The sequence below is a fragment of the Electrophorus electricus genome, chromosome 6 (genome assembly GCF_013358815.1).
Source record: "Electrophorus electricus isolate fEleEle1 chromosome 6, fEleEle1.pri, whole genome shotgun sequence".
NCBI lineage: Eukaryota > Metazoa > Chordata > Actinopteri > Gymnotiformes > Gymnotidae > Electrophorus > Electrophorus electricus.
This window is the reverse complement of record NC_049540.1, coordinates 767,501-780,000: the sequence shown is the minus strand read 5'-3', so window position 1 is coordinate 780,000 and position 12,500 is coordinate 767,501. Positions and strand designations below refer to the sequence as shown.

General features: G+C 43.8%; 1 protein-coding gene across 1 annotated transcript in view; it reads left to right on the top strand.

Annotated features, from left to right (window-relative positions):
* The window catches only part of tenm1 (teneurin transmembrane protein 1), a 105,237-nt gene that overhangs the window by 30,119 nt on the left and 62,618 nt on the right, over window positions 1-12,500 (top strand). The window contains 2 exon segments of the mRNA XM_035527484.1: window positions 7,555-7,704; window positions 10,715-10,923. Of these exon segments, the coding sequence (XP_035383377.1) occupies window positions 7,555-7,704; window positions 10,715-10,923 (359 nt within the window).

Sequence of the window (12,500 nt, the reverse complement as noted above, 5' to 3'; positions counted from 1 at the left end):
CCTCTCCCAGGGGGTCATCCTATCATTTAGTTTGTCTTCATTTTCCACAGGCTCTGTAGAGGGTCTCCCAGACCCTCTGAGACACCTCCTCTAACACCACGTGTTCACCACCAGACAGCTGTAAAAACAGCCCTCTCAGTCCTCAAGGTCGGGTGATAACCTGGGGAATGTGCCACTGCCTCCACCAACACTCCTATCGCTGTGGACGGGGTGAGACAGTTGTAGGTGGGGTTAGACCACTGTGGGTGGGGTTAGACAGCTGTAGGCGGGGTGACGCTGCTGTGGATGGGCTTAGACTGCTTTGGGCAGGGTTAGATGCCTGTAGGCGGAGTTAGAACGCTGTAGGCGGGGTTAGACGGCTGTAGGCGGGGTTAGACTTCGTCTATTGATGTGATTCTCCGTTTACACAGATGATGTGACATGAAACACAAGCATTACATTCTAGTGGGCAGCTACTCTGCCTGTTTTAAGTCTCAGAGCCTCAGTGTGCTCTACATTTCCCATGGACTCTGTTAAACGTTGGAGGTCCACTCCGTCTCCAGGCTTGTCATGGACCGGGCCGTTACCTTGGTGACCCTGTGAGTGACTGCTGGCACAGTTACTTTAAGCTCTACCACTGTTGCAAAGTTTCAGAGGATGATTTAATTGCCCTGAACTCACCTCAAAAAGCAACAAATACTTTCCTGAAGTGTGTATCATCTAGCAGAGTTGTACTAAAGTACTAATATGACGTCTCATGCTCACCCCTGTTACACGACGGGCCATGTGATGATCTTTCAGCTCCGAAACACATTACGATGGAACCATAAGTTCTATCCATCTTTGCTAAAGAAAGAAACAACCAAAAGTATCTCACGTGTGTCCATGTGTATTGTCATTTTTCTAAAAGATTCCTGTCTAAATTTGATTCTGTACAATTAAAATGTCCAGCTAAGATTATGTAATCATCAGTGTTGTGGACACATTGTGTGAGGTGTTGACAAGTCATAACAGACAATCTCTCAGAACTCAGTACCGGTGCAGATAAACACACAAATACAAAAGCACAATGTTCAAAAACTTCAAAAGCTTGATTCTTTAATAATCGTCTGCCTATTATAAAAGCGCACAGCTACGCCCCTGAACATGACTCAGCCACACCCCCAGGCATGACTCAGCCACGTCCCCAGGCATGACTCAGCCACGCCCCCAGGCATGACTCAGCCACACCCCCAAACATGGCACTGTTATGATTCAGGAAGGTTTTACCTTCCCACTGTAAGCCAGTATGCTGCCCGTCACTGAGTTTCCTTTAAATTTAAATTGAATTAACTGGAAAGGCTTTGCTCTTATTTTATCCATGTTAATATTAAATTGTAGTTAATGAATTGCAGCCAGACTGCAGACACTCGTTGAAAATGAAAACTCAATCTATCCCACTAAATAAACACATGAAACAAATTAAACAATCTTAATACCTTCATCGTTAAGTTGCTGGTTTAGCTTAGTCACTCTCTTCTTTAGACGGAATATCTCCTGATATTCCCCTTAAATTGCTTCTCAAATACCATAAAGACTGTATAAAACCCGCCCGCTCTGGGAAATGCTCTTCCACCCAGACCCCTTTTGCATGTTTGGTATTTTCCAAGTATAAATTTTTGAGTACCACAGAGCTGCAAATACAAGGAACGTTTGAATCACTTCGTCAGACTGCTCGCATGTTTTCTCTGCTTGATGTATGCCAATAATTTGACCCTTCTGAAACAGATGAACATCTTTTCCACGACCACAGGATGTGTCTTTCCACATGGTTGTTTAACAAATGAGAAGCTACTCACTGCATCAGTTTGGGTTAAATAACTTGTTGCCAGCTGAAACATAATCACCCATGCAGTAATTATCCAATGGGAGGCTCTTACCTATTTGCTTAGTTAATCCAGGTTAGTTAAATCCTCCTTTTTTGGCCAGGCAGTGTATTTTCCAAGTTCTGACATTTGTGTCTGTTGTTCCGCCTGTTGTTTGGTGTTGACATCCATAGAATGCATGAACCCCCCCCAGAACTTGGCTGAGTAGTTGTCCATGATTAACAACGCACTTCATCAATGCCTCTGAATTTGCCGTTTGCAAAGAGGTGAGGTATTCTATTAACGACGCAGACAAATTCAGTCAGTAGCAGATAGAAGAGGTTCAGGTTTCATTAGAGCAAGAATATCCAGCTCGACAGTCAGTACACATGCAAGGGTCCAATCCAGTATGAAGAAGCGCAACCAGAAGGCAATCAAAAAACAGTCAGACAAATCCAAAAACAAGTCAGACAAACACAAAAACAAGAAACACAATCAGACAAACAGGAGAACCCCACTCAGTACACTCAGAATACACTGGAGGCAATAATTCACAAAGAGGAGACAGACTTGACAGGTTTAAATATACTGAGTTGTAGAGAAACAGGTGTAACTAATAGTCCAATGATGAGGATCTGGTAAACTGCCTTTGATTGGATGGCTTGTCCTCTGGGTGAAGAACAGAATGTTGGGAGTTGTAGTGCCCTGGGGACAGAGGCAGCATGACAGCAAAATTAAGGTCAGTCGTGCTATTTTTCAAAATCATAAAAATGTGCTTGTTTTAATACTGGTGACTTACATCCGAGGTGAATGTTTTAAATCCGAGACGTTAGTTGGCCAAAGCGAGATGTCTTTTATAAACGCTGGTACGTTAGTGTGACTCTCTCACAGGGGTAACAAGGGGTAGAACACTAAAGAAGCTTTCATTAATAATGACACCACAGCCTACGACATCAGAAACTTTACCAGTGCTATCCGGAAACAAAACAACCAAACTCTTCATTCTGGATGCAGATAGTCAAAATCAATTCCAATGTATTTATACAGTGCTTTTTACACTAGATGTTGTCACAAAGCAGCTTTACAAAAGTCCAAGCCCCCAGTGAGCAAGACAGTGGTGAGGAAAAACTCCCTAGAGGAAAGAACCTTGAGGAAGGAACCTCGAGAGGATCCAAGTCTCTTAGGGGGCCATCCTCCTCTGCATAACGAATACTACAATAGTTACAATTTAAAGAGAAAAACAAATAACTAATAATAAAATGAAAAAATAAGCAATTAATGTCTAGTCCAACTTTCTAGAGGTCCTAGTCTTGTCCCAGTGGTAAGATCCTGTCATGTCCCAACCCAAAAACTACCAACAAGTAAAAAAAACTAACGAAAAAGGAGGGGAAAACAGAAACAATAAGAAAGAATGCACGCAGTGTAGAGAGAGAGGGAGAGAGAGGGGGAGAGAGAGAGAGAGAGAGAGGGAGGGAGAGAGAGAGAGAGAGAGAGAGAGAGAGGGAGGGAGGGCGAGAGAGAGAGAGAGAGAGGGAGGGGAGAGAGAGAGAGGGAGGGAGGGAGAGAGAGAGAGAGAGAGAGAGAGGGAGGGAGGGAGAGAGAGGGAGGGAGAGAGAGAGAGGGGAGAGAGAGAGAGGTAGGGAGAGAGAGAGAGAGGGAGGGAGAGAGAGAGAGGGAGAGAGAGAGAGAGAGAGAGGGAGGGAGGTGAGAGGTGTGCTGTGCATGGTACACTTGTGCATGGTACACTTGTACATGGTACACTTGTACATGGTACACTTGTCCAGCACAAACACTGCATGTACAGTTTAACAGAATGATGCTAAAAGGCCAAAGGAAAGCGCCCATCAGTGCTGAGAACTAGTCGTGTTGGCAAACATATCCCAAAATCTCTGGTTACCCTTCAACACCAGTACCAGAGCTACCCAGCATGTTACATCACAAACCCAAGAACTGAACCCTTGAAGAGTGTCTGTAGTCAGCTGTAGTCAGACGCACTAATCCAGTAACAGAGATTAACACACACCAGCCTACGAGCTGCTCTGCGTACCACCACAACTAAACATAAAATGGAATCTAAAGAAAAATAAAAACAATTGTTTGGAACATTGAGACCGTGAAACTAAAACTAGTAACTTTCAGTGTTATCAGGCTCTTAAGCGAGAGGGTGAATTGTTGGAGTGTCTCCTGACTGTCAGAGACACAAAGCAGAGACAGATTCTAACCACATCCAGATTCAGTAAGCTCAGTCAGCTGTAGAAAAGGACAGAGACAGAAAGACGAGGTTGTCCAGAGAGGGCAGAACACGTCATCACTGCAGGACAGGGGAGGATGAGACAGGGACGCGCTTTCTCCTTGACTGGGAGAACTAGAAATGTGCACAAGAGGTTTCTGAAACTACAGAGTCTGATACCAAATGCCAGCCGGGGCATCTGAAGCCTTTCTCAGGGATGTAACCTGCACCATAAGATACGTCACAACATGCCCCTGCCTGGTGAACCCCACTTCACTTTTCACACCTCCACCCCTCCAACACCTCCCACACCTCTGTACACCTCCCACACCTCTCCACACCTCTCCCACCTCCCACACCTCCACACCTTTCCCAAACCTCTGTACACCTCCCACACCTCCACACCTCTCCCACACCTCTCCACACCCCTCCACGCCCCGCTGTAATTGTTTGGTAATGATACGGAGTTAGTGTGTGGTAATGACAGAGTTAGTGTGCAGTAATGCCACAGAAATAACGTATGGTAATGGCACAGAGATGGTGTGCAGTAATGGCACAGTTAGCATGTGGTAATGACACAGTTAGTGTGGTAATGACACAAAGTGTAGTAACGACACTAACGAGAGTTAGCATGTGGTAGTGTCAGATTGTGTGTGGTAATGAGAGTGTGGTAAGGGCACAGAGTTAGCATGTGGTAATGACACAGAGTTAGCATGTTGTAATGGCACAGAGATGGTGTGCAGTAATGGCACAGTTAGCATGTGATAATGACACAGTGTGTAGTAATAACAGAGTTAGTGTGTGGTAATGACAGAGATAGCATGTGGTAATGGCAGAATTAGTGTGGTAATGACACAATTAGCATGTGATAATGACAGAGTTAGTGTGCAGTAATGCCACAGAAATAACGTATGGTAATGACACAGAGATGGTGTGCAGTAATGGCACAGTTAGCATGTGATAATGACAGTTAGTGTGGTAATGGCACAAAGTGTAGTAACGACACTAACGAGAGTTAGCATGTGGTAGTGTCAGATTGTGTGTGGTAATGACAGTGTGGTAAGGGCACAGAGTTAGCATGTGGTAATGACAGTTAGCGTGTAGTAATGGCACAGATTTAGTGTGTGGTAATGACAGTGTGTAGTAATAACAGAGTTAGTGTGTGGTAATGACAGAGATAGCATGTGGTAATGGAACAATTAGTGTGGTAATAATACAATTAGCATGTGATAATGACAGAGTTAGCATGCGGTAACGACACAGAGTTAGCATGTGGTAATGGCAGTTATCATGTTGTAATGACACAGTTAGCATGTGGTAATGATACAGGGTTAACATGTGATAATGACACAGTGTGGTAATGACACAAAGTTAGTGTGTGGTAATGGCAAAAGAGTTAGTGTGGTAAGGGCACAGAGTTAGCATGTGGTAATGGCACAGATTTAGTGTGTGGTAATGACACACTTAGCATGTGGTAATGATACAGGGTTAGCGTGTGATAATGACACAGTGTGGTAATGACACAAAGTTAGCATGTGGTAATGGCACAGAGTTAACGTGTGGTAATAGCAGATAGCGTGTGATAATGACACAGTTTGTGGTAATGACAGTTAGTGTGGTAAGGCCACAGAGTTAGCATGTAGTAATGGCACAGAGTTATAACATAGGGTTAGTGTGGTATTGACAGTGTGTACTATAACATAGGGTTAGTGTGGTAATGACAGTGTGTAGTATTGACATAGGGTTAGTGTGGTAATGACACAGTGTGTACTATAACAGGGTTAGTGTGGTAATGACAGTGTGTACTATAACATAGGGTTAGTGTGGTAATGACAGTGTGTAGTATTGACATAGGGTTAGTGTGGTAATGACACAGTGTGTACTATAACATAGGGTTAGTGTGGTAATGACACAGTGTGTACTATAACATAGGGTTAGTGTGGTAATGACAGTGTGTACTATAACATAGGGTTAGTGTGGTAATGACACAGTGTGTACTATAACATAGGGTTAGTGTGGTAATGACACAGTGTGTACTATAACATAGGGTTAGTGTGGTAATGACACAGTGTGTACTATAACAGGGTTAGTGTGGTAATGACACAGTGTGTACTATAACATAGGGTTAGTGTGGTAATGACACAGTGTGTACTATAACATAGGGTTAGTGTGGTAATGACACAGTGTGTACTATAACATAGGGTTAGTGTGGTAATGACAGTGTGTACTATAACATAGCGTTAGTGTGGTAATGACAGTGTGTAGTATTGACATAGGGTTAGTGTGGTAATGACACAGTGTGTACTATAACAGGGTTAGTGTGGTAATGACACAGTGTGTACTATAACATAGGGTTAGTGTGGTAATGACACAGTGTGTACTATAACAGGGTTAGTGTGGTAATGACACAGTGTGTACTATAACATAGGGTTAGTGTGGTAATGACAGTGTGTGTACTATAACATAGGGTTAGTGTGGTAATGACACAGTGTGTACTATAACATAGGGTTAGTGTGGTAATGACAGTGTGTGTACTATAACATAGGGTTAGCATGTGGTAATGACAGTGTGTGTACTATAACATAGGGTTAGTGTGGTAATGACAGTGTGTGTGTGTTAATGACACAGAGATGGTATGTGGTAATGGCACAATTAGTGTGGTAATGACAAGGAGTTAGCATGTGGTAATGACACAGTGTGTGTAGTAATAACATAGGGTTAGCGTCTGGTAATGTGGTAATGTGTGTGGTAATGACAGTGTTTGTAGTAATAACAGGGTTAGTGTGTGGTAATGAGTGTGTGTAGTAATAACAGGGTTAGCGTGTGGTAACGACAGTGCGTGTAGTGATAACAGGGTTAGCGTGTGGTAACGACAGTGCGTGTAGTGATAACAGGGTTAGCGTGTGGTAACGACAGTGCGTGTAGTGATAACAGGGTTAGCGTGTGGTAACGACAGTGCGTGTAGTGATAACAGGGTTAGCGTGTGGTAACGACAGTGCATGTAGTGATAACAGGGTTAGCGTGTGGTAACGACAGTGCGTGTAGTGATAACAGGGTTAGCATGTGGTAACGACAGTTATTGGCTGGTGACTTGCTTTCTCTTTGTCTCATTCCATCTCGCTCGTTGTCTCACTTCGGTTTATCTCCTCTTTCTTATTCTGTTCTTGTTTCTCTCATTTTTATCTCTCCCTCCCTCCCTCTCTCTCTCTCTCTCTCTCCCTCTCCCTCCCTCTCTCTCTCTCTCTCTCTCTCTCTCTCTCTCCCTCTCTCTCTCTCGCCCTCCCTCCCTCCCTCTCTCTCTCTCTCTCTCCCTCTCTCTCTCTCTCTCTCTCTCCCTCCCTCTCTCTCTCTCTCTCTCTCTATCTCTCTCTCACCCTCCCTCCCTCCCTCTCTCTCTCTCCCTCTTTCTCTCTCTCTCTCTCTCTCTCTCCCTCTCTCTCTCTCTCTCCCCCTCTCTCTCTCTCTCTCTCTCTCTCCCTCGCCCTCTCTCTCTCTCTGCAGTGGTGCATTTACTGGGGTTGCCATGGCATCTGAAGAGACATGAAGGAGAAGTTTTTGAGAACGGACTCAGCAAAACGGAGCAGCCAGCCGAGGGACCTGACTTCACCTCACCACCCTACGACCTTCCCGGACCCAACACCACCCATCGCGGTGGGTGCAGCAAAGGGGGTTGATTGTGTGTGTGTGTGTGTGTGTGTGTGTGTGTGTGTGTGTGTGTGTGTGTGTGTGTGTGAGCGTGTGTGTGTGTGTGAGAGAGAGAGATATGTGTGCCATGAGAAACTGGAAGTTTCTTCTCACTTCTATGATAATTACACACACACACACAAATCTCTGCCACACATGCTCTGAACGCATGCATTGCCTGATGCTTTGTGAGAGGGTGTGTGTGTGTGTGTGTATACTGATTATAAGAATTTGCTTTTTAATTAATGGAAGTGTCATTACCAAGTTAACTCCTCTGCAGTGTCTCAACAACACACACACACACACACAAGTTCCTTGTTCGCATCTTTAATTTGCTTGTGTGTGTGTGTGTGTGTGTGTGTGTGATCTCATCTCTATCTCACTACATTGCTTCAGTGTAATCAACTTGTGATGTTCAATTCAGATGCTCATTACACTACAGTACACACACACACACACACACACACACAAACACTCCCCCAGGCCCAGGCCAGTACAGATCTATCTCTCTCTCTCTCTCTCTCTCTCTCTCTCTCTCTTTCTCTGTCTCTCACACACACACACAGAGTCCTGTTTAAAGGTAACTTTTAAGGGTCATTATTGTGGTGTTTAAGTCTGTCTGTCCTTCATCTGTTCCTCAGTCTCACTCCCTCTCCTTGAGCCAGACAGTCTCGACGCCCAAGCACATGTGACTGGGCTCAGTCTCATGAGCTGCGTCACAGCTCCATCTGGTCCAGGAACAGCAGTGCTCATTATCACACACAGCACGGGCCCAACCAAACACTGCTCGCGTCCGCTTCCTGAAGGGGTTAATAATTAGACAATGTGATTCCAGGTGTGTTAAAGCAGAGTCAACATCAGACTCTGAGATATCTGATTCTAAGACATCAGACTGAGTCAATGTCAGACTGTTGAAAGCTGTAGTCTGCAGTGATCAAAACTAGAAGTAAAACTAGAACTGTAGACTGGTGTTCACACCCTGCTCTTCCAAAAGTGTGTTTAGATGTGGTGGTGGATTTTTGCTGGTGAAGTGTTGGTGGAGTTATGGTGGTGGTGTTGGGCTGGTGGTATTGTGTGGATGTTGTTGTGCTGGTGTTGTGATGGAGTTGTGCTGGTGGTGTTGCGATGGTTCTGGTGGGGGTTGTGAAGTTTTGGTTGAGTTGTGGTGTTGTGGTAAAGTTTTGATGGAGATGTGGTGAATTTCTGGTGGTGTGTTGGAGTTGTGGTATTGAGGTGGAGGTCTGGTGTTCTGGTAGACATCTGATTCTGTTCTGGTGTTGTGATGTGGTGTTGTAGTATTCTGGTGGAACTGTGCTAGAGTTGTGGTGTTTGGTGCTGTGCTGAAGTTCTGGTGTTGTGGTGGAGTTCTGGAGTTGTGGTGGCATTCTAGAGTTGTGGTGGAGTTCTGGTGTTGTAGTGCAGTTGTAGTGGAATTCTGGAGTTGTGGTGAAGTTCTGGTGGTGTGGTGGAGTTCTGGAGTTGTGTTGGAGCTGTGGTGTTGTGATGGAGATGTGGTGGAGTTCAAATGTTGTGGTGGAGTTGTGGACTTGTACCAGAGGCTGCTGCGCTGGTTTTCAGCTGCGGCCCAAACGCCTTTGGAGAAATCCGACTCGTTCTCCTGTAATGAGAAGCAAGTAGAAACTATCCCAGAAAGTTCTTCTGGCTGTCGGCCACAATCTTCCACTAACAGCACAAACTCGGCCGGGCATAAAAAATGAAGGATTCGGAGAGACGTCCTGGGCGCAAAACAGCACTGAAGGAGGAGAGGGAGAGAGAGAGAGAGAGAGAGAGAGCGAGCGAGGAAGCGTGACGGTCCTCTGGATGTTCCAGTCTTCCTCCGCTAGAAAACCTGGCGCTGGCGTTGTGCAAGGGTAATTTATTAAGCCATACACAAAGAGAGAGGCATGGCTTTAAGAAAGAGAGGCGGGGCCTTAGGGGTGGAGCTGACAAGTACTGTTTGACACACCAAATGAACCAACTGAAGCATAAAAAGAACGTCAGACAAAACACTGAAACTGTTTTTAATCTCTGTGGTTCATATTTCTGCTCATTATCCATGATTTAACTGGTTTTTCCAGAATCTTCCATCCAAATGTGGTGACATTTGCTCATCTCTAAACCCATTCTATTGGTTACTTTACTGCTGCGAGGGTTAATCTCATCATGTGTTCATGTGCTCACCATCAAGTACCCTGTTATGTAAACCATGGTTACTGACACTGGAACTTAAATTTATACCAAGTGTGCTGAAATGTAAAATTAAAGTGAAACTCAGTTAAGATCATTCTAAGAGTGTTATAAGTTCTTGAGACAGCCATAAAGCACTAGATGAGGGAAGGACTATTCAGTGAGAATAAACCACTTGTAACTGAGCTTTAAACTTGTGGCAGTGACTGAAACAGAACAGAGACTGAATGTATTTACGTGGGTTTAAGTAATTTTGGGTTTTTACACCTCTGGCTGAATCGTGTTCCTCACACATCTATTAGAAAGCTTGAGTGAGTGTGTTCATAAAAGTTCAAGATCTTGCAAGATTATTCTGTTATGGAATATACTTCAGGTGCTGGTGGGGGCGTGGCCTTATATGTGGGAGTGGCCTTATATGTGGGCATGGACTTAAATGTAGCAGACTTTAGACCAAATCCACTTCAACAGATGATTCCCCAAATGAGATCCTGCCAGATCTCATTGTGATATCATGACTGGCTCGTGTCTGGCTCTGCAAGATCTCAGTGGGAGATCAAAAACGGTTTTGAAGGATCGCGTAATGAGATCCTCCAGGCATGTGTTGCTGAGTTCCATTGCACCAATATCTCAGTTTCTGTTGTGGGTTGTTGATGTCTACACGGACAGACCTGGTGGTCTGTCACTGTACCATCAGTTGATGGACGTGTCTGTAATTATGTTTTGTGTGGTTTTGTGCTGTACTGACACATCTGCTCATGCAGGTATTGTGTGTGTGTGTGTGTGTTTGTAGATAAGGAGCAGGTGCAGCGTGGGCGGGGCATTGACCGGGGCGAAGTGGCCATTGGTGCTCTGCTGGTACAGGTCATTCCTCCAGGGCTGTTCTGCAGGTTCAGCGTTTCTGTCCAGCACCCTGAACACATTCAGTTCAATGTCTCCCTCACCCGCGATGCTCTGATTGGGATCTATGGCAGGAGAAACCTACCACCCACACACACGCAGGTAAGAACACACACACACACTTACACTCACTCACACACACACCCACACCCACACACACACACACACACACACACACACACACACACACACGCAGGTAATAACATACACACACACACTTACACACACACACACGCAGGTAAGAACACACACACACTTACACTCACTCACACACACACACACCCACACACACACGCAGGTAATAACACACACACACACACACACACACACACGCAGGTAAGAACACACACACACACTCACACACCCCCACACACACACAGGTAAGAACACACACACACACACACAGGTAACAATACACACACACATCCTCACACACACACACATATGCTCTCTCTATATATTATAACCTTATGTAGTTATCATCAGAGATTATCTACCTCACTCGCTAGATTACAACCTTGTGTAGTTATCATCAGAGATTATCTACTTTACTCTGGTGATTATAACCTTGTGTAGTTATCATCAGAGATTATCTACTTCACTCTCTAGATTATAACCTTGTGTAGTTTTCATCAAAGATTATCTATCTCACTCTCTAGATTATAACCTTTTGTAGTTATCATCAGAGATTATCTACCTCACTCTCTAGATTATAACCTTGTGTAGTTTTCATCAGAGATTATCTACCTCACTCTAGATTATAACCTTTTGTAGTTATCATCAGAGATTATCTACCTCACTCTCTAGATTATAACCTTGTGTAGTTATCATCAGATTATCTACTTCACTCTCTAGATTATAACCTTGTGTAGTTTTCATCAGAGATTATCTACCTCACTCTCTAGATTATAACCTTGTGTAGTTATCATCAGAGATTATCTATCTCACTCTCTAGATTATAACCTTGTGTAGTTTTCATCAGAGATTATCTACCTCACTCTCTAGATTATAACCTTGTGTAGTTATCATCAGAGATTATCTATCTCACTCTCTAGATTATAACCTTGTGTAGTTTTCATCAGAGATTATCTACCTCACTCTCTAGATTATAACCTTGTGTAGTTATCATCAGAGATTATCTACCTCACTCTCTAGATTATAACCTTGTGTAGTTATCATCAGAGATTATCTACTTTACTCTGGAGATTATAACCTTGTGTAGTTATCATCAGAGATTATCTACTTTACTCTGGAGATTATAACCTTGTGTAGTTATAACTGCTGTCTGTGTGTCCTTTCCATTTGTGTTTGCATATGTGGGTGATGGTAGTGTGAGAGGACTGGTAATTACAACCTGCTAATAATAATAATAATAATAATAATAATAATAATAATAATAATGATGTGTGAGTGTGTGTGTGAATGTGTCAGAGTATGTAATGCATGTAATGATGGCAGCATGACCCATTCATTTGGATATACATAGGTTATGTGTGTGTGTGTGTGTGTGTGTGTGTGTGTTTGTTTTGTAGTGTAACATGACCCATCCATTTGGACATACATATGTAATGTGTGTGTGTGTGTGTGTTTGTTTTGCAGTGTAACATGACCCATCCATTTGGACATACATATGTAATGTGTGTGTGTGTGTGTGTTTGTTTTGCAGTGTAACATGACCC